The sequence below is a fragment of the Leucopleurus acutus genome, assembly GCF_964270905.1.
Source record: "Leucopleurus acutus genome assembly, chromosome: 10".
Classification (NCBI taxonomy): domain Eukaryota; kingdom Metazoa; phylum Chordata; class Mammalia; order Artiodactyla; family Delphinidae; genus Leucopleurus; species Leucopleurus acutus.
In genome coordinates, this window is record NC_139153.1 from 105116512 (window position 1) to 105139541 (window position 23030).

General features: G+C 45.8%; 1 protein-coding gene across 2 annotated transcripts in view; it reads left to right on the forward strand.

Moving 5' to 3' along the window:
* The window catches only part of EXOC2 (exocyst complex component 2), a 156731-nt gene that overhangs the window by 125547 nt on the left and 8154 nt on the right, over positions 1-23030 (forward strand). For both annotated transcript variants that reach the window (XM_082848815.1, XM_082848816.1), the window contains 2 exons: positions 18186-18241; positions 20198-20320. In XM_082848815.1, coding sequence (XP_082704941.1) covers positions 18186-18241; positions 20198-20320 — 179 coding nt within the window. The remainder of the gene's footprint in view (positions 1-18185; positions 18242-20197; positions 20321-23030) is intronic.

The window sequence follows — 23030 nt, forward strand, 5'->3', positions numbered from 1 at the left end:
ATGTCAGGGATACCTGACATGTGAGCAGTTCTGTGCAGCATCGCTGTGCTCTTCAGGGACAGTTGAGGTGTGTCTGGCTCAATCCCTGTGAGGACGAGGGTGTGGGAAGGGCAGTGCCAGGCTCTTAGGGTCTTGGGTCCCACTGCCTCCAGATGGGTGACTGACTCAGACTGTCCAGATCCTGCCTTGAAGGGACCTGGGCTCCTTTCTCTGCCACTTCCCATCTTCCCAGCCCTCAGCGTGAGTGATGATGGATAGAAAATGATGTCATCATTATCGGGGCCACTTTTTATACAAAATTAAGCTTCTGCTGGCCTTGTGGCATTGAGGCCTGTGGCTCTGTCTTTCAGATAAACTTCCAGAGCAGACGCACACACCACTGCTTTGTCAGCCATTCATTTACCATTTCTCTGGTTCCAAAGCCTCTTAGAAATTGTTGGTTTTAGTTTCACTTTTATAAACTGTATTTAGTTCTGTTCTTGGTGTAGCTTTGACTTCGTGATCCCCAACTGAACTTCAGTCTCGCATAGTCATATAGTGATTTTTAGTTTCTTTAAAGATGACTGAAGTTTTGAGACCTCGTGTAAGGTGAACAGCCAAAATAGTTTGACTTCAGTCTTCCAAAATAATTTCAATTAACAACTTTAGTATTATCTTTAGAATTTTCATCTCCAAAATTTCATCCAAAACTGAATTTTACAAATCACGTAGGTAACCGATTGTTTATTGCAGTAGTTAGCAATAAATTTAGTTTCTGATACTGTTTGTGGTGATTTTTAAAAAAAAATTCAGGTGATTAATTTCACGATTCAAGAAGAGATATTCGTTAAAGCTTTTTTTTTATTATTTTTTTTTTTTTAGCGGTACGCGGGCCTCTCACCGCTGTGGCCTCTCCCGTTGCGGAGCACAGGCTCTGGACGCGCAGGCTCAGCGGCCATGGCTCACGGGCCCAGCTGCTCCGTGGCATGTGGGATCTTCCCGGACCGGGGCACGAACCCATGTCCCCTGCATCGGCAGGCGGACTCTCAACCACTGCGCCACCAGGGAAGCCCCATAGCTGTGCTTTTTTAACCTGACAGTTGGATATTTAAATTCTCACCTCTTTATTTGTATATGTGTCAGGAAAGATTATTCTGGTTACTTCTGAGTCACTTAACTGACTGTGTCGTTATTCTTATCTTCAGTTATTAAGAGCTCTGAGTATTTGCATTTGATAGGTTTTAGCTAAATTGAGAATGGTCTTAGTCTTCATTTATGAATACACATGGAAGTTCATATCTTTAAAACATATTGAATAAGAAAAATAATCTTTCTTAAAATTTTCTCTTAAATATTGGTGTTCTGTCTAAAAGGCATTCAAGTTTACATATATTCCTAAAGATACTTAATAAATGAATTTAAAATTCACCATTTTTATAAAGGTAAAGTACTTAACTGATTTTTAACTCAAAAGGCCTTTTTATTAATTGTAGTCATTGACATTATCAGGAGGAGGGAAGACATTTATGTCATCGGTGATGTGAGTGAGTGGAGTGCCGGGTGTTAGCGTGGTCAGCCGACTACTTGTGTGGGATGCATGGAACCCGGAGCAGAACGATTTCAACATCAATCATATGTCAGATCCAGTATTTGGAATACTGAGACTACTCAAAATCTGTAAGAAAATATTCCTCTCATGGACAGATAGAGAATTTCCTTTCATTCACAAATTCAGCCAGTATTATCAAGTCTGTTAACATCCGAGGCACTCTACACATTTCCCAAGTTGTTCCTGCTTCCAAGGTTAGAAGGTGGTAGAGAAGCTGAGGGTGGTGCTGCGTGTGAGGTGAGATGGTGGCTCTGACCCGGGGGAGTTGGGATGCACCCATGTCCCCCCTCAAGTCATGTGGCCTGCTCCCAGTGGCACCAAGGAGAGCAGGGCGGGACTCAGGAGGGACCAGCGCTGCTCCCCGCCCTGTGGGGGAGCCCTGGCACCAGCACCCCCAGGGCAGCTCCCGAGACCACGTCGTAACCTTGGCGTCTGTACCTGTGGTGCGTGGTTCTGTGTTTGTTATGGGGTGGTTGGCGGTATGTGTGAGGGCAGCTGTTTTGGTGAAAAAGATCACACAGCATGAGGTGGCAAAAAAACTAAAATAGATCCGCTGTTCTCTTGTGATTTTTATGTCCATTTATTGTTTTAAATTATATCATCTTGGAGCCCTTGAGGTATTTTTTTTATCCTTTAAAGTTAAAATCCAGTGCATTATTGGGGGAGGAGGGAATGTGAAAAATAGCTTCTGTGCTGTTCATTGACTGTCTAATCATCTCATTTTTTTTAAGTTATCATCGTTTCTGCAGTTACCTAAAGAAAATATATTTCCACTGCCATGCGAAGAGTATCTTGATTGGTTATTGTATGTTTTCTTCCCCCAACACTTTTCTCCTAATACTCTTGTGATTTTAATTGGATCCTTGTATTTCAGCGAGCTAGTTGCACTTACCTCTAACTAATCGCACTTAGTTAGCATGAAGAACTCTGAGGTAGTGGCCAGGCTGCCTGCCGTTTATCTCATCAAATCAGCACCTCCATGTAAACATTCATCTCAATAGTTGTTAAACTGTAACCACACGTAGGGAAAATCTTTTTCTGAAAGTTCTCGGGGAGTTTACTAAATGCTGGAACAGGGCTGTTGCGATCCTGCTTTCTGGATCCTCCTGATAGATGAGTCGTCGTGTCCAGTATCAGGGAGGAGGGGAAAGAAGGGACTCTGGCCCCATCGCTGCCTCCGCCTGCACAGAGGGAAAGAGAGAAAAACACCGTCTGAATCTTGGGGCCTGGGGAATCCCGATGAATAACAGTCTTCTTCTCTGTCCACATTTCGAACCGACTGAAGAATAAGACGCAGGAGTCAGTAGGTGAGAAGGCCGGTGCCGGTGGCTCAGAGTGAGAGCCCAGACCCCTCGCCCAGCCCCTCCGAGAAGCAGCCCCTCTGCCTGCTCCCCACCTCCCGCAGGCAGGGGTAGCGAAGAAGCAGGGGACAAACCCCCATGCGCTGCTGACCCTGCCAGAGGTGGACAAAGGCTGTCCCTCCCTCTGGGAAGCCCCACTCAAACCAGAAGGGCGGGGAGACGCCGTTCTCCTTTAAAGCACCAGACGTGAGCTTCCAGCAAGAGGTGGCTGGCTCTGGGTGTGCAGACAAGAGATAGGAGCTGATTTCAGCAAACAAAAAACTTGTTTTGTCCCATTAATAAACAAGGAAGCAGAATTACTTCAGAATCTAAATATTAATTCCTATTGCAAATAAAATACCGCGGCCAGCAGTGCAAGGGTCAGTTACAGAGACGGTCTGTAGAAGAGGAGGGGACTCAAAGACGTCTTTTCCTCCGCAGCCCACAGCCTGCCTCTGGTTTCGGGGGTGGGGGGCAGCCCTCAGGCCCTCGCTCCCTCCCACGCTCCCCTTCAGCCCCACCCCACTGTCTCCAGGCCCCCAGGCCACCCCCCTCCATGCCTGCAGCCCTTGGTGGTACCCAGCACAGAGAGATCCTTCCCTGACAGACTTGGTCCATCAGTTGGTTGGTGAATGAGAAACACCTCGGCGGAAATTACTCAAGCAAGTAAAATACTAATTTACAGTTTAGTTTTTACCCTGGTAGGTATTTTCAACAGAATGTCGCATTGAATTGTCTCTTAATTCAGCTAATGTTAAAGAAGAGAACTTTGGTTGATTACATAAGAAAACTGTTACCAAAAATAACATGTGGACTACCCATTCAGAAATAATTAGAATATTATAAAATTTTATATCTGTGTAAAATGAAAAAATCCTAACACCAAAGGTCTCCGAATGTCATTTCACCTTTCCAGAATTATTCTGAAGACTGAGGCTTGCAGAATTCTGAGGGCGCCTTTACGAGCGTCACATTCTTGGTGCTGTTTGTTGGACACTCTAGAAATCTCTTCTCTTCTCGAATGTGGAACACAGGTGGTAATACCCAGTGACACGGCTGTCCTCTCGTGCCTGTCTTCCACAGGTTTCCTGCGCCCTGGTCATGGGGTACTTTGGCACACTATCGCATCTGCTTCTGATCGAAACAGATGCCAGTCGCGTGAACTCCACCTTTGAAGAGAGACATCCAAGTCAGTAGTCTTTCCCGGTACTGAACTTCTCAGAAGGAGTAGTTTTATCAATTCCTTGGACTGTTTTTCTTAATTTCATTTAAAACATACTGTCAGGTAGATATTAATAAACTTACATTTCATCTATTTATGAGAGAAAGGCAATGTTACATTTTTCAAAGGAGGATGGTCCTAGTCAGTCATCTTTTTTTAAACACACTTTCATCATTTAACTTCACTTTTTTTCCCAGCCATTTTCTCCTTTTTTATAAGCAGTTTCATGCATCAGTGTCAGTGCTGTGAAACCGTTTATACAATGCTTTGGACATTTGGTTACAGTTTGTCTGCCAAGCATTTTTCAGTAAAGCTAAATGTTGGCTCTGATGGTGTTCAGTGTGAAACGTATTAACCTTGAGAGGACCTGTGGCCCTACATACTTTCTTCATTGCATGTTTTATCTGTTGAAGTATTTATTTTATTGTGTCTGAAACTGATAGCTGTTTGGCACCAGGGTAAACTAACGTGCTGTTTTGCAAAGGCCATTGTTTAAACTTATTTTGGACATTCCTAGACATTTATCACAATAGAGCAGGGAAGCGCAGCTCCTGACCTCGTGGCAGCTTCAGCAGGGCCAGTCTTCTGCCCCCTCCTCCAGATGAAGGATCATTTCATCTACACACAGATCAGATAAGGACTGATTTCTTTAAAAACATAACCTCAGTACCATTATCAGATCTGGAAACAAATAATAATTCATTAATTTTAGCAAATATCCAGTCAGTGTCCAGAATTCTCAGAAGAGCTTTATTTTAGATCGTTTGCTCGGATCAGGATTCTGTCAAGGTCTATGTGTTGCTTTTACTTGCTGTGTCTCTGAAGTTTTTTTCTTTTTTCTTTCTCTAGGGCCCCCTCTTCAGCTTATTTGTTGACTAAATCAGGTGGTTCTTATAGTCTCACTTTCTGAATTTTTCTTATTGTTTCCTCATGGTGTCATTTCACATGTTGCTCTGTCCCTTGTGTTTCCTATGAACTTGTGGTTAATAAAGAAGCCTTATCAGTTTCAGGTTCAATTTTGTTTTAATTTGTTTTCTGCCACCAGCAGGTCCATCACGTTTGATTGTCTCCATGTTTGTGATATTAAGATTGAAAACTGGATTCAAGTGTTACCAGCTTGCTCCACCCTTTAAAATTTTGTCATAAACTTGTCATCTAATGGTTTTAGCACCATGGGTAATTGTTGCCATGATCTGTTGTTTCCTTAGAGATTGCAAACTAATGATTGGTAGCTGGAGCACGAAATTAAAAAGTAAAAAATTTCATCAACTATTTAGTTACTCTGAAGTACAGTTCATGTAGGAAAGGCAGGATAAATGTTTGGTTTTTCTCTTTATTTAGAGTTTTCAGAGTAAGTTGGTTCCCTTTTGTTTTTTTTTTATTAAAGGTGATGAACAAGGTGTTTTTTAATTATCTTCGTTACTTCATACCTTGAGCATATTTCATGAGTTTCAATTCATTGTCATAGTCAGTGTTTTTTAGTAATCAAGCTGTCCCCTCTCTGGCTGGGAATGCCGCCCCCATGGGCCCCGGGTCTTCCCTGCTTTCTGTGGTCCAGTTGTCCCACCCAGTGTGTGCCTTCTCCTCCCAGATGTGGGACCAGCCATTGGATGGGAATGAAATGATATGAAATACGGAAAAACTTCCTCTCTCTTAACTTTCTTCTGCTCTTTCCACACTATGTCTCTGTCCTTCCTAGGGGCCCCCTGGCTTTTTTGTCATCCCTCTCACTCTTGTTAAGTCGCACCCAAAAGTCCGTTGCTTGTCCATGATTAGACAAGCACCACATTACCTGGTGGTCCTGTGTCCTGGTGGCCCTGTGTCCCAGTGGTGCCGCCGCTTCCCTTCAGGTCGCACCAGCTGGCCTGTTGCTTAACATCACATTCCTGCCCATCGGCTCGTGGCGGGCTGTGTCCCCTCTGGCTAGTGAGGCCTTAGGAAGGCTGCGTGGATGTTCTGTAATTACGAGTTATGTCCTACGGACAGTGTTAGGGATTTTTTTTCCTCACTTCACCTGATTTTGTCTAATTATGACCTAGGAGTCTTCTTCTAAAACTCATTTACACACTTCACAGCTGTGTGTGCTGCGGGAAACAGCACAGTAATGGATACTCATGTGTATCCTGCCATTTTGGCGTTGCCTTCTTCATCCCAGCTATTTTATTTCCTGTGACCTTGGCTACCTTTGAGGTTAATGCTCACTCTGAACTTACAAGTATTTGTCTTCAGACAGTTCTGTGTGAGGAGTTTGAAAGGGCGCTGGAGGGTCTGCCTTTGTTCTGGTCTCCGACTCTGGGCACGACCTGAGAGCCAGTGGAGGCCCGGTGCCCTGGCACAGTGAGCTGACAGCTGTGCCAGCCCCTCCGTTTGGCCACAGCCCAGCCAGCAAGCACACCGGCCCCCCACTGGGGACACTGACAGCTCGACCGACAGGGCATTGGGCCGTCATTTTCGTGAGTTTAGCCTAGATGTTGTAGCTGCGTTAGTCTCCACCCTGATTCCTCCTCAGAACCAAAGCCATGGTTCATATTCCCCTAGTTCTAGTAAAGAAGATGGCTGCAGAACACTGATTAACTTGAATGCCTCTGCTCTCGGCGTTAGCTGCGGGTTTTAGTGGTGTACTGTAGTGGTCTCAGTGTTTGGATAGATGGGGTGCATTGGTAGCACAGTGAGCAGACAACTCCAACTTGTTGCTTTAACCTGAAAATGGCAAGTGTTCACTTTCCCAGTTACTTAAAACATTATTTATCACAATAGAAAGCTGAGGTTCATATGATTCCAAATGTTGTATTTCAACTTCTTAACAAAAAAGTGCTTTGGTATATTAGTCAGTGGTTAATAGAATCTAAGGGATTCCTCCGCCAGACAGACCCTCACGGCCTGGCCCAGGCCCTGTGTCCCGGGGAGCGTCACGGCCTGACCGTACCACACACCCAGAACCTGCCAGGCTTGCTCTCGTCCAAGAGAGGAGGATGCACACCTTTTGGGCTCCGTGAGAAAACTAAACCATAGAGCAGCCTCGGGACGCTTCACTTCCTCTAGCCTGTCCAGCCGGGGCTAGAAATGCCGCCCCTGTCTGTGTCTCCCCCAACACCAGGCAAAAACGTCCGTAACCATCTTCCCTTAATAACAAGCAGCAAAGGCCAACCACCCCTAACCACTTGGAGTACAGCTTAACAACAGCCACTTTGGTGGCTGTTTATTCTGCACATTCCGGTGGGAAACTTGTGAGTGTGTGTTTTTAAAACAATAAGTCTCAAATGTTTCCTGGGAGTCCACAGTAGAAAGGAGACCCACAGGCCTGGAGGGGCTCAGAGACCTGCTTCCCTCCCCTAAAGCCGAGGACGCTTGGTTGACAAAACTGGGACTTGTGTCTCTGTCTCGTTTATCAGTGAGGGGATTAATCGGGCAAAACCCCCATCTCTCCACCGTGTAAACAGGCCAGCGGTGGGACGGTTTGAGGCTAGGTGTTAGGTGACGGGAGGAAGACATCAGCAGAGCAGTTCCGGTCCCTAGGAGCAAATGAAAGGTGATGCGAATAAAATCTTCACGTTGTGCAGGAAGTTTACTTGGGATGTGAGTTTTCTTTTGGATCAGTTTACTTCAGTTTTCTGTTAATATCTCATACTAATAATCAAACTGTTTGAGTGACAACCAAGGTAGATTCATGAACATGATGTATTTGAAAACGCGTTTTTCATTTTTGCAGTTGCTGTCATTTCTGATTGCAGATGGTGTGACAGCCTCTGATTACGGTAGTAAGGACTTCAGGATGACACGTGGAACGCGTGTCGGTCTGAGCAGGTCTGTGTACTGAAGGAGTGTGATGATAGGCCTTATGCAATCACAAAGACACCTTGAGAGGCTTTAGACGTGATGGGAGGCAAAGGAGTGAACACGCCTGTGCTGCACGGTCGGGTTGTATTAATGAAAGGAAAAACTGGTGTATATTCTTGGACTTTTCTCTCTTTTTTTCCTTTGTGCTGTGGCTTTTTCATCTTATGCTAAGGAAAATAGGCGTGGAAACCCTTTCTTTAAACTAGAGCACGTAAACTAGAGCTGGCCACCGTCCAGCAAGACGGCACGTAAACTGCTGTGGACGACGGGGTGTGTGGTGGCGCTCAGGGCCCTGCTCCGCTCTCCGCGGGAGAAGACTGGCGGGAAGACTGGTGGAGCCGCGGGGGCAACCAAGCCCCTTGGCAGGGACCCAGCCCCACCCCAGGGCGCCGTGGTGGGTGTTTCTGCAGACAGCAGCCTCCACTGCAGCTCTGCCTGAGGTAGCCGAAGGCTGGAAGCGGCTCCAGAGCCCACCCGCCCGCCAGCCAGTGGGGTGGGTGCGTGAGCGTGATATCCTCGTCCAGTCAAGGTCTGTGTGGCAGGGAGACCCTCCCACACAAAACCAGGCCATAACCTTGAGGGGAGCCGCAAACTGTGCTCCTCCTGTGGAAGTTCATCCCTCTGCCTGTGTGAAAGCCAGCACCTTGCCCAGGGGAGGTGGAGGTCAGGTAGTGGCGAGCTGCCGGGTATGGGCGCGACAGGGGCGGGGCGCAGGAGGGCCTGCTGCATCTCCCTCGGGATGCTGGTTACCTGTGTGTGCGGGGCACGCGCAGCATCACGTGGTACACAGGAGTTACATGCTTCCCTACGTGTGAGTTCTACTTACTTTGAAAAGAGGAGAAACCTCCTGTTTGCAGACTTAAAAACCTCGACAGCAAAACGTCATGATTAGCAAGTATGGCCACTTGACACCTCTTCCAAACTCGTATCTTTGTGCGGCGCTTTGTACTTTCTCAGCTCTGAAAGCCAGCTCAGACTCAGACCTTTAACTCGTTGATTTCAATTCAGAAATGCTTTTTGTGTGGTTAAATGTAAAGCTTAAAAAAATTGACTGTGATGCACTGTTCATCAGAGTCCCCTTTTCCTCACCAGGAGGGGTGGTCCTGCACTGCCCGCGGAGGACAGGCATGCCCTGTGGAGGCCGGGGCCCGAGGGCCGCATGGTTTCTGCTGTCTCTGCCCTGTGCTGAGGCGGGCCTCTGAGAGCTGAGACGCCTGAGTGACCCACCTCCCCACAACCCCATTGGCCTAAGACAGTATTTTCCCTATTGGGCAGATGTTTTAAACTTGGAGAGTAAGAAAAGTCTGTGGCTTGTTCAGAGCAGTACAACTGTGTCTTCAGCCCAGTTCTGTCTCCAGAGTCTTTGTCTTCTGAGTGGAGAGGTGCGGGGGGTGAGGAAATGGGTCAGACCAGAGGGGCAACAGTACCGTGTAACTTTGTATGTCCTACCGTTTGTAAATAGTTAGATTAGAAAGCGCTTTCCGCCTTCCTCTGTCTGAGGTGCGCCTTCCTCTCTCCCGCGCACGGCCCACCCACCCCAGCCTCCCAGGCTCCCCGGCTGCAGAGACGGGCAGAGGCTGGCAGGAGGCCGGGGCATGTCAGGCCTGCCTTTCCCTGGACCAGCAGTGGCTGATTCGGGATCATCTCAAAGCATGGCAGACTTGTGAGATTTATAGTCATGAATGATAAAGACACTGGGAAGAATAAAGGGTTGCATTCATTTTAGGATAAGGAATCTGCACAAACCTGTTACGGGGCCCTGAGCAACGAATTCAGTAGAGTGGTAACAGCAGCTTTGGCAGTGAAGATGGAAGAGCAGCTAAGTAATTGTCAGTAAAATTTTCAAGAGAAAAAATTATGTGGATCTGAGATGTTGGAGTGAAGATCTTGCTCTGGGATCAGAGAAGCAACATCCTGTCAATGAAGGGAGCCCCCTGTGGCTTTGCAGGTATCCCTGTGGGAGTCTGGGAGCCGGGCTCGCCCAGGGGTGGAAGCTGACGTCTCCTGACGTCTCCGGCCTCCCGCAGGTGCAGGCCAGGCCTGTGGGTCCCTCCCTCACAATTAGGCTTCTCCAAATGCTGACTTAAAAGACCCATTATTGTGTAAATGAAGACTAAAATCCAAGTTAACTCTTGGCTTTCATGTTTTTTTCTGCCTTCCACTTTATTCCAACTCCACTGTTTTTGACTCCAAGGTCTTTTCTTTGGTTCAATGGCAGAAACTTACCCTAATTGGATTTCACTTCTCACACTGTGGGTGGAGCCCTGTACTGAGACCAGGACTCGGTGCTCTGCTCCACCTTGATGGCTCCACCGTCAGAGGCAGGGCCGCTCGGGCCGAGCCACCTGCAGTGGCCACGCGTGTGTCCATCCACGGCCACGGGCTAAGTAGTGGGTCCGCAGTCCTGAACCAAGCCGTCGGGCTCCAGAGCCACGTTCTTCGGCCTGGCTTCTCTCATAAGCATTTATTAAGTTTGATTCCACTGAAGTCATTCTTGGGGGAAAAAAAGTACTCCTAGAGATTTTGAAATTTGAAGCTATCAGTACCACAGACCTTTATGAAGTATTATATACAACTGTAACACTTCACAGTGTGAAACACATTTGCATACGTAGAATGAGTTCTACTTTCTTGTCACTTTCACTTTTCTAACTGAAGTTGCCTTCTAATGAAAACAATTTTTCTCTGCCAAAAGAAGAAATTGAAACAAAGGAATTTGATTTATGTTAAATCAAATTTTTATACCTTTAAGTCTAAAATTCAGTGTATCAGTGTTGAAACTGATATTTCATGCTAAATGTATAAAGTGTTCTGTAATATTTTAGGTTAGTATAATTCATAGACTACATAATTCATGTAGTTTTACACATCAGACTTTAACTTTGAAGTGGGAGAGGTTGTGATTCCCTTACCCATATTGGACTCTTCAAAGCTCCTTGTCTCTGAAATTTATGAAGGCTAAACTCTTACGAATATAAATCCTTTCTTACAAATGGAAAAAATAAGCTATGAAATAATTTTACTGTTATTTTCACTGCTGGTGATATTTTGTTTTATCTTCATAGGGAAAAGTTTTCTTATTCATATTTAAAAGCTAGGAGATATATTAATTAAAGCAAAAAAAAAGGATTCTGAGAAAGAAAACAGAAAACTGTACAGGCCATGTCATTCATTCATATACTACACGTGAAAGGTGTCCTTTCCACCCCAGGTATTCATTTAAAAATCCTCTACATTTCAGAAGACATTTATCAGTTTAGAAAAGGCCATTATTATAAGAAAGCACGAACTAAAACATAAAGACTTGGACCTAAAAGCCCGTTCTCTGTTCCAACAAAAGCTGATTTTGTTGCAGAACGTTCAGGCCTTTTTAATCTGTCCAACAGTACTGATACCGTTCTGGTTGCCTTTTTTTTTAATAGGCAGTAATTTCAATAATGTATTTTCACACTGTAATTGAATAGATAATTTACTTGAAAAAAACAATACCCCAAAGTTCTTTCATGTAGTGTTTCAGTTTGACCAAAAAAAAAGTACACTGTGGGATATTTATAGTATTTTTCAATCTATTTTTACCTGTAGACTAGGACTGGTAGCTGATTTAGGGCATAAGGGTTAAAAACAGGAAATGTGGTTTATAAAGTAGGTAGCATCTCCAGAGTTTCCAGAGTCAGATTGCTTTTATTACTGACTATCGTGTTTCAAAACAACATGAGGCAGGGCACCTAGAGACCAGTCTGTGTTTGGAGGATGTGACAGGAAATGCTTCAGAGGAAAGCTTGTGTTCCTGGTACAGGTCAGGGGGGTACCGGTGTTTTCTGTACATGCGCCGTCTTTCTGTCCAGCTCTTTCTCAGATACTCTTTATACAGTCAGATTGAGTATAAGTCTTGTGCAACACAGTAAATTTCCTTTGACCTTTGCATTTCGCTTGAATTTTTCTTCTAGTGTTTTAATGGAAAGTTTTGTCATCATCATAGTTGAGGAGCATGTATTATGGTTATTGTTAATTATAGTAATTAGAGAATCCAAGTTAAAGTAAAAAGGCATGAAGAAACAGGAGTTTAATCTTGAATAGCCTTTTCAATGACAGGTTGACAGAACCAGTCAAAACCCAAAACCTTTGACTCAGCAGTTCCACTTCTACAAGGCGTCTTAAGTCAGTTATTCTACGAGAATACAAGGTCTGATATGGTTGTGTCGTTATTTATGACGGTCAATACTGAAAGGCAACAGGACTGTCGAGTAGTAGGAGAGTAAGTTATGAATAAATAAAGTGAAAAATAAAACAAATAAGTCAGATAAATAAGAAGATAAATACCTTATGGCAGATCTGTGCTGTAGAATACCAGGCAGCCACTGAAAACTGTAAGGTCAGTGTGTGCACACTGGCATGGAAGAGTGTGTGTGGTACATCATGGAAGGAAGCAAGTAAGTTTCAAGAAAAGAGTGTGTACTGTAATGTCATTTTTTAGGGAAAAAATTTATATTCGTTGGAAAACATCTGGAAGAATACACACCAAACTAGGGAGAAGGATAAAGGGAAAGCTCATTGGACTTGTATTTGTTATTCGGAAACTTACACTTCTGTATCTTAATTCCTTACGAGCAATTAATTTTTTCAAATTAAGAATGTAGGCTTGATCAATTCAAAATTGTTCACTGTTCTGTTCTTTAATGTGGCCGTTCTCTAGAGAGGTCTGCCTAGTGGTTTGCCAAACTTATAAGAAGACTCAAATCTGCCTGTGTAACACTTTTTAATTGAATGAGCATTTTCCCATACTTCAAGGAAAACCTGAAGTTTCAGTGAATTAACTGGTTTTCCAGCCAGGGTTTAAATCCACGTCATTCCGTGCCCCCGTGTGCATCACCTGTTACAGGCTGTAGCTGGGACTGGCCATAGGAGCGCTGCTTCCTTTCCACCTGTCGGGGAGCATTTCTCCACAAACAGTGCTGAGGGTTCTCATCAGACAGAAGCCCTCTGTTTTACTGCTGCCAGACAGTTTTGTTTCAGCCACTTGCCTTCTTGGGGGCTATTTCAGAGATGAAGTGAGGCTGTCTCCTGTGGAAGGTGGCCATGTTTTCCAATCTGGGTGTGTCCCCAGTGGTGGATAAGCCCTGTGAGGAGGGGGCCTTTGTGTTTTGTGGGTTTGTTCTTGAGGTCACTCCGTGTCCCCAGCACATGGAATAGAGTCTGGCATGTAATATTAATAGGCAGTCAATAAAAATTTTACTAGTTATTCCAAAATTAAGTGTCCTCCCTATTTGATTAAAACAAGTAACTGACAAATAGAGTTTTATGAAAAACAAGACCATTGCTGGCAAAGATGTTCTGAGGTCCAGGCCCCCTTACGAGAAGCCCACCCTGCGAGGGGCCCAGAGGCTCTTGCCCAGAAGGTCTGGGCTCTGCCTTCTCCGTGGAGAATTCCCACCTGGGCCACTGGGTGAACTGCTCAGTGACGGCCTGGACTGAGGCTGCGTGGTTAGGGGCACTTTTTGGTCAAATATCATGACACATTCTAATTTCACGTTCAGAGCGTCAAGGAGATAATATTGTAAATACTTAGAAGCTGCTCTCATTCTGTGTCTAAATAACATGGGAAGCTGTGCGGGAGGAACCTTTCTACAAACACTTAACTACTGCATCACAGTAAAGTAGCTCTTGTCCGTTTGCTTTATTCTTCCTGTGCACATGCTCACGTTGCCAGCTAGTCCCGTCAAGTCAGCATTTATGACCCGCTGCTGTTGAAGCCGAAGCTGAAGCCAGCACATTTGCCGAGTGTTCATACGTTCTAATAAGCCAAGCGTCTTCCTAGGTATCTGGCACAGTGAGCGTTTAGTAAGTGTTGAGTGTTGTATTATTTGGAGCAAGCTTTTGCTTTAGGATGCAGCTAGAAAAATCGTATTTTAAAAACAAATGTATTTAGCCTCAGCAATATTCTGTCCTGCTATACCTTCTTTATTTAAGTTGTATTTTTCAAATGGATCCTGAAAAATTGTTTCAGAAAGACTGTCTTTGTTTTCTTCAAGGCGAGACCAGATGCATTGTCCAGATTCTGCACGGCGTGTTTCAGAAAGAGAAATCAGTGTATATTTTCTAGTGGTCATGGCTTCTAGCTGACTTTTTGTTTATGTCTTAAGAAATGGTACCTGAAATAGGCAGGCTTCTCTGGAGTCCTGACCCCAGGGTGCGTGCGTGCTCTTAAGTGGGGAGGGAGGGTCTCGCCTGTTCGGCTCACGGGGGTGCACCCCACTGGCCGTGCCCAGCAGATGTTTGAAGGAGAAGGGAATAAACACACATCACATTTTCATCACAGCTTTGTTAGCAAAGCAGATGTTGTCATCTCTGCCTTGTGCGAAGTAGGCAGTTGTCTAGAGGGTGAACTGACTTTTATTTACGGCCGCACCATTTGTATGTAGGTGAGCCAGAACTTAGACCCCGAGTCTTCTGACTTTACACTGAGTGTCCCTTCTGTCACCTTGATGAACTTGAAAGTCGTCATTAGCCATTAATGTTCGTGATAGTAAAAGCATACAGATAAATGCAGTGGAGAGAGAGCATGTATCACTGAAGTTCACTAAGGATGGTCCCTTCGTCAGTGTCGTGGAGCCTTTGAAAACTGTAACCAAAATCCTCTCCTGATCCCACTCCGGGCGTCTGACCACAGCCCCTGCGGAAGCATCCCCAGCTTCCCCGGCTGCCCCCTGAGGCCTCAGCCACGCGGATGACAAAACGTGCCTGCAGCTCCTCTTGGCGCTTCCCCCAGGCCGGGGGTGCCCTCTGGTGCCTCCACTGTGCCAGGCCTCTTGTGCTGCAGGTTTGAAAGAGCCTACATCCTCCTACAGTTGGATTTGGAGCAACATTTCAAAGCAGGAAACTCAACAGGCAGTTAAACCCAAGGAGCAAATCTGCATTCAGGCTTTAGAAACACACCTGAAAGCGTCAGTGTGGTCCCTGCGAGGTTCACAGCAGGGCCTGGGGAGCAGGGCCACGAGCAGGGTGACCTGGCCTTGTGTCTCTCCTTAGAGGGAGGAGTTGAGATTCCAACCTCAGAAGACCTCAGTGGTCTCATCTGTTGCACGCTTGTGGCCTTCAGACCTCAGTCCCTGGACACGAGGCGTCTAGGCCCCAGCCCAGTGCCCCTGGTGGCCTCCACCTCCCCACCCCCGCACACCACCCCTCACCTTTCAGGAACGTCACAGAACAAGGACAGCAAGGAAATGGTTCACAGGTTAGCGTCCGTCGGAGAACAGCGATCGTTTCTACAGCACACAACCCTTCCATGTGGGCACCTGGCATTACTTCTCCCTGCCCCTTGGACACAAATATGAGCACCCAGCACCTTGGGGTGAAACTCGGGAACTAGCACTTTGGGGATTTACGCACATTCTGCCTGGAGGACCCAGTGCCCAAGCACCTCCGACGTGTGCCTGGCATGTAGTCGAACCAGCAGATTCACGCTGGGTGAATGAATCCATTCCCTTAGCGCTAACCAGTTTCAGCACAACGATTAGCTGTTTGGAGGGAGGCTGTCAATGATTGATTTTTGTGTTTTTAAGTTTTTCTTGTTACCACACCAGCACGTGTGTTGCTCCGGAGTTTGTGATCATGTCTCGCGAGCTCCCTGGGGCCGCCTGCTCTTTCAGACCTGCCGCTGCCCCCTGCCCCCTCCTCATGGGACTGTGGGCCCCCTGCCCCCCCTCCTGATGTGATGTGTGATGGTCCAGGAGCAGCTGTATGTCCTCTCATCCCAGGACCACAGCTTTTCCCTTCTCTGTTTCCGTTACCCCCCCTTTTTTTCCCCTAATATTTATTTATTTGCACCGGGTCTTAGTTGCGGCAGGCGGGCTCCTTAGTTGTGGCTTGCAGGTTCCTTAGTTGTGGCATGCATGTGGGATCTAGTTCCCTGACCAGGGATCGAACGCGGGACCCCTGCATTGGGAGCACAGAGTCTTAACCACTGCACCACCAGGGAAGTCCCTCCAGTGTTACTCCTTGAAAGAGTTATTTGGGAGGAGGGTAATTATTTCATTCTTTCTATTCATCAAAGGAAAGTCTCCAGGAAAGATAAGGTGTTCTTACTTGTGCAAGGCTGAGGCGCTATGCTCCTCCCAGCGTGTTACCCTGTAGCCACATAAAACGGGAAGCTCGATTGCGTTTTCAAATTTTCTTTCAACGCAAACATGGTCCTGACTCTTAGAAGCGCCTGCACTCTTGTTCTTACCTCCACAGCTGTGTGTTTGGAGTTGGATTAGTGAGTTAGATTTACCTCTTCCTTGGGGGGCTTAATGGCTGCGCCTAGACCCGTGCTCTTGCCAGGAGCCGCCTTCTCTGGGGCAGCGTGGGCATCGGGCCCAGGGCGAGCGGTCGCCCACACATGACCTCAGCTTGCTTCGTCCTAAGTCCGATTTTCTGCTTCTCAGGCAGCTCTCTGGCCCCACTCGTCTCTGTTCCCTTGAAGAACCTGAGGAGCTCACAGCTGCCCTCATGTTCCAGGCACGTGGCTGGGCCCAACTCCTGGTGCTGGTCCCAGCAGCACTGACAGGACCCCGGTTTCATGGAGACAGAGGCCGTGGGAGCCCCTCCTCTGGCTTAGACCCTCACTGGCCCAGTGTCGGGCCGAACTTCTAGTAACCGCGTTTTCTCTCTGTACATGCGTGAGCCAGCCCTCCACACTGTTGCAGTTTAAAGACTCGAGACCTGAGTCCAGTGGTCACAGAGTTGACCCGAGCACAGCGGCTGAGGCCTGTGGGCCCCGTGCTCGTGGCCTGCCTCACGCCCAGCCTGGGGCCCTGGGGGACAGCCCTCCTCTTGCGGGCAGAAAGCTTTCCTGGTCGTCAGCACAAGTCACGTGTTCCGCCTTCGCTGATATGAAGACTTGTTACTCTGCAGCTGTCCTTTTCTCTCAGGAAGAATCGACCTGTTTCTGGATTGTATGTAATTATTCTTCAACCAGTTTTCTCAGTTACTCCGTCAGCAAAATAGAATTAAAAACGCCTGCACCTCCATATCCCCAAGAAATATTTATGAGGTTGGCTCCTCAGAAGAAAAGCCGTGTGCCTCCTTACACACCAGGGTACATGGCAGAACCAGAAGCTGGCTGTGTATTGAGAATCTGCAAATGCCACGTCAACAAGGTGATTGCAGTTCAACTTCCATGAATAATCAGTAGCTTGGACGACATTATGGGAGAAGATCCTCCTCAACATCATCATGATTTTGCAATACAGTAGAATTTTCTGTTTTGTAGAGAAGGAATTGTCAGTTTGTGCAATTAATTCTAGAAGGAATCCTGAGATATTAATTCCACTCCAAGTGAAAGCCATTGTTTTAGAGTTACAATAAAGCAGCATTTTGTTTTTATATTTTTTTTCTTGCAAAATAGTGAAGGAGCTCTTAAGGAGCCCTGTGAATGCCAGGACCCCCTCACTGCAGCCGCACACGGGTGCGTTCTCACACTCTTGTCGATAGAAGGCGAAGCTGGGTCCCTGTCTTCCTGCCACAGGTCACTGCTTGTAGAGAGGAGGCTGGACTGAACCCATGCCCACTGCCTGCAGACTGCGCTCTGCCCTCTCGTGTGTGCCCCCCCTGGAGGGCAGCCATGCCATCCTGAAGTCATGGGTTTGTCCAGTCTCTAACTTGCTTTACAGAATCAGGTTGGAGTGTGTCTTTTTCAGAAGTTTCACCCAGAACTAATTCTTTTAAGATCAAAATAGTCATTCTGCATAATAATTCGACTTTTATTTGGAAGTAAGATGCTATAGTAGATGTTTAGCATATGTTTCATAAACTTTGGTAAATATCCTCCTTCTGTCCTCTGGGTTTTGTCTGGCGGGGGTGGGGTGTGTGTGTGTGTGTGTGTGTGTGTGTGTGTGTGTGTGTGTGTGTACATATGAAGAATATGTGTATGAAGAAACTGAAGGGCAGTTTTAAATTTCACTTTTGACAGACGGATCAGCAATTACAGAGAACAGAACAATGACAGAAATGGAAAAACAATGAAAGAAAACTCCTAATTAATTTAACCTTTTTTTAAAATAACTTGACCGAACGTAGCCCTCGGGCCATTTGGCTCTCAGGCGCCCTGGGCCAGTGCTGCCCCTCTGTCTCTCCTGGAAGGTGCGGGGCAGGGGCAGCCACAGCAGCACCCACACTGGTGTCTCCACTAAATGCCTTTCCCTCCCCCATCTGATTTCAGGTGTCAGAAACTACTTAAAAGAAGCATTGGTGAATATAATTGCTGTGCATGCAGAGGTAAGCCGTCCTTAGCTATTCCTAAGGGACGTGGGTAACTGGAGGAAAGAAGAGGCCAGTTCGATGGGTTTTATGGATGTCTTTTTCCCTTCAGAATGTATTTTTGGTGTAAATAAAATACAACTCTGGTTTCAGCGCACACACATGTGTGTTTTAACTGTGAGAGAGTCTTTTTCTGAAATTGGGTATGTTTTTTTCTCATAATTAAAACTAAACTCACGAATATTTGAAAGGTAAAGAGAAGAGAAATTGAAAGGATGTCTTTCCCTAACTTGGAAAATTCCTTGCCCCGTTTTTAACCAGTGTACAAATGAGCGCTGACATCTTACTCTCGCAGCTGTGGGGCGTGTTGGGAAGAAGTTAGGTGGTGGCCTCCCCTCAGCATCTCACAGAGGTGCCCCTGGACGTTGGTGCTGCTGGTCACACCCAGCCTGCCCTCCCGTGGCACTTTGTGCTTAGTGTCCCGCCGTTGTCCCTGCTGTGACTGCCTTCGTAATTCCGCAGTCGTGGACTTCCAGGTTGGCTGTGGCCAGTGAACTGTTGTCCACCAGATGAAATGGGCCCAGCAAAGAAGTTCTCAGTAGAAGATTTCAGGCGCAGTTGACCACTGCTCGAGAACCTTCTGAGTATCTGCGTCTGGTGCAGGTGCATCGGGGGGTGTCAGGTTTACGTCACCCTCCACATGCACACGTGCTGCCTGGGTTACCAAGGTGAACTGGAGAAATGTGGATCATTAAGGCTGAAACAGAAGAGCGAGCAAAGGACACAGATTGCAGCCTCCACCTGGCTCTGAGTCTGAAGCAGCCAGAGCAGAAAGCGGAGTGGGGTGTCTTGTAATTTTCATTTCCTAGTGAGGCAGAGCATACATGTTTCCCCATAAAGTAAAGTTTTTATGTGATCTGACTCAGGCAGGAATTTGCCATGTACATCTTTTTATGAAGGGTGATATACTTTCAACCCTGATTTTATCAAAGACATATAAAAGCGCTTTTTTGTTAGGTTAGCTTCCGATAAAGTTAGAGTGTAACATTAAATCATCAGGCAGTGGAGACATTTCAGTCGTAGGTGGGCAGGTGGTAATCAGAGGAGCTGCAGAATATGTGGGCATTTTAGTGATGATGGTGATTCCCACTGAGGCAACTTTGATTAATGTCCACTGTCGGTCGATAACCACGACGTTGTTTGTATTAGGCTTTTCAAGGCCCTTTTTAATATATCCCAGTGGCTGAAAACAGAATTTTGTACTTAACATTTACTATTCCCACATGATCTTAACTTGCCCCAAATTTTCTTCAGTACTCAGGTTATGTTTGGGTTGACCCAAAGGTTTAATACTAGTGATTGAATCTGAAAAAAGGAAAAGCTAAAAAGAAAACACGATTTAGTCTAACTTAGAAATCAGGATAATAATATGTTTCTCCAAATGTCCAAACTCTTATTTTGCAAATATCAAAATTCAAAGCTTGAAAACAATGTTTTTGTCAATTGAAAGGAAATATATATTTAATTCAGCAAAGAGTAAAATCGGGAACTCTGTTGGCCAATACAGAATAACGTATCCAGTATGAAGTAGCATTTGTTTTGACCCAAGGAGAGTCTGACCCAGTATGTTTCTATTTCTATAATTTCCTCTTTAGAAATCGTATTTCTTCTTGTGAAAAGGGTAGAGGAGGAAGAAATCTTTAAAACTACTTCAGTTTGTCCCCATCAACAATACCTTTCAAAACTACATTTGCCAATATTTTTTAAGAGGAATGTTTTTTGTCACGAATCAGTGAATACAGCTTGTGTGCAAGCCCGTGTCTGCCTTTCCTTCGTCAATTCTGATCCTGCAGAAATACAGCTTAGGAGACCTGGGGGGTGTTTTGCTATGTGCATCCCTTTGTTTTTAACAAGTTCTGGTCAAGGCAAGTCCTCATAATGCATCATTTCTTCTTATTTTCAACGTTCTATCAGGTGTTCACTATTTCCAAAGACCTGGTGCCTCGGGTGCTGTCTAGGGTGGTGGAAGCAGTTTCTGAAGAGCTGAGTAGGCTGATGCAGTGCGTCTCATCCTTCAGCAAAAACGGAGCATTGCAGGTACAACAGCCGCTCAGTTCTGTGTTTAACTTAGTTGTTTGAAAACACAGAGATGTGTTTTCAGTCATCAGCCTCAGGAGGTCCAGACAGGCTTCGTATTTTTCTGTGGATCTGCTGGTTGGAGAGCTACATGGTCTCCTGTGTGAGCCATATCCATGACGTCGAAAGGTCCAGAGTTCCTGTCCCTTTAGAGTACAGTGACTCTTGTGAAACTATCTGAATGCAGATTCCTTCTGAAGTTCTGTGAGTTTTTCTGTTTTACAGTTGTCTTCACCATGTTCAATTTAACAGGAAATTTTTAGAAACTTCTTGTAAATAGTCTTTCCAGAGCATTCAAATGCAGTTTGCATAGAAACAACAAATAACTGTTTTTTCTACTCATATTCCATTGGTTTATGTTGTATTTACTTAAACTCCGTAATTACAATAGCAAAGGTAACTTCTGTAAGTCAGATGAGCCTTGGTTTGCCTGTAGCCAGATCAGTAGGAACCAGGGTGTGCAGGCCTGTGGGGGTGTGAGCCCCCCTGTACGCCCTCATGCCCAAGGGCATTGTGAGGGTATCTTCTTAAAGTACCAGAAGTTTTGCATTTAGTAATGCCTGAGGACCTCCTATCAGGCCAACCCCCTGCAGATAACAACTCTAATCCTGAATAATATATAAAAATAAAAAATGTAAAAACAAAAACCTGAAGACTCTAGAGAGTGAACATGAGTGGCTGATTCTGGAAGAAATGGCACTTGGGTGAATTCCTCACTTTTTATGGATTTTGGCCTGAATGCAGGCCCAGGGGAAACTAAAACTACATAAAACCTGTTGTCTTTTCAGTTTAGAAGAATAGGCTTCAGGGCAGCCACAACTACAGGAAAGCAAGGGAGGTATCCCAGGGAGCAGAAAGCAGGAGCCGTAAGTTCTGTGTATACACTGCCTGGGTCTCTGGTTGGCCCCTAAACCGCACGCCTGGTCAAACTCCACTGCAGCCCACATAAGGCAAGAACCGAAGTAAGAACTGAAAAGCTGCCCCAGAGCCGAGGGTTTTCAGTCTGAGTCCAGATACATTTATTGCTTGTTAAAATAAACAAAAATCAGCTCTTCAGAAGCATATTCTAGAACCCAGAGTCTTCTCAAGATAACATTCACAATGTCCAGGATACAATCCAAATTTAGTTGAAATGCACAAGCAGAACAAAACAGGAAAACATGACCCATTCTCAATAGAAAAGACAATCAGCTGAGACCAGCCCTGAGATGACCCAGTTGTTAGAAATCAGACAAGGATTTTAAAGCAGCTGTGTTCAGTGATGTAAAGGAGACTATGCTCCTAATGAATGAACAGACAGGGAATCTCAGCAGAAAAATAGGAGCCCTAAAATAGGAACTAAGTAGAAATTCTGGAGTAGAAAAGTATAATACATTAATATTTTAAAATATACTTGATGGTGATAACAGCAGGATAGAGAGGACAAAAGAAAAACAATCAGTGAATGTATAGACCAAACATCAGTTATCCAATATGAAGAAGAGAGAGAATAATAATTGAGAAAAAGTAAACAGAGCTCTAGGGACCCTGGGACATGTGATTCCATGTCCAATCAGCAGGTGAAGGATGGTCCACATCGTTAGTTATTTGAGACGTGAAAACTGACACAACAGTGAGTTCCCATCCAGCAGGAAGAAGAAAATTAAAGACTGAAAGCACCCAGTTTTGGCAAGACTGTAGAGAAGCGAGTTCTCACGCGTTGGCAGGAGTGTGAAATAGTACCGCTGCTTCGGGAAAAGTTCTTGCAGTTTCTTTGAAAACTAAGTATACACTTACCCATCCAAACACTGGAAACAGCCCAGGTGTCCATCAGTAGGGTAAACAAACAAATGGTGGATCCATAAAACAATTACCGTTCAGCGTCAGGGAAGCCGCGTGAAGGGGGCCTTGTACTGGATGGATATCATTTTCGTGGAGAAAACCCCAGGACGATGCTGTCCCCTGGGTGGTTGACACCAGTTGGGGAGCTGAGGGGGCTCTGCAGGCGGTGGTCCTACACCTCGGGATGGTTCCCGCACACAGTGTGTGCAGCAGCCCGAACTCACCAGATGTGCACTCGAAGATTTGTCCATTGTGCAGTGTGTAAGTTTTAACTCAAAGAATCAAAAAAGTTGCAACAGCCTACTCCAGGCAGTGACGCCTGTGGCAGACACGTGTGCTGTGGAGAACATTGGCGGCGGAGTCTGTGCTGCACAGGTGCTCGCCGTAAAGGTCTCCCAGAGTCTCTGCACTTGAAAAAGTTCACACAGAAACGCAGGGTGAAAGGGATTGAGCATGTGTATTGACCTGGCAAGCTGGCGAGGGGAACATCCATCACAGAAACTTCATAATATTTCCATGATCATGGCTGTTCTAATAGTTGTGCAGGAGGAGATCAGTAACAGGAATTGTGTATGTGAAGATGAATTGAAAGGAAGTTGCAGTAGCTGCTTTGGGCCTAGGCGGTCCTGGAATTACAACAAAAAGCTCCCCTCCCTGCAGATTTTTTCTGCAGCCCATTTAGCTGATGACTGAGTTCCTCTCGCAGGAGGGTCAGCAGGAAGGGGCAGAAAGAGACATCGGAACCGGCTGGCAGCCCGGCCTCCTGAGCTCTGTGCCTCCTGGAGACTGGCGTCAGTTGTGTTGTGAAACGTTGGCCACTGCCGTTCGGGATGCCTGTGTGTGACCTCCT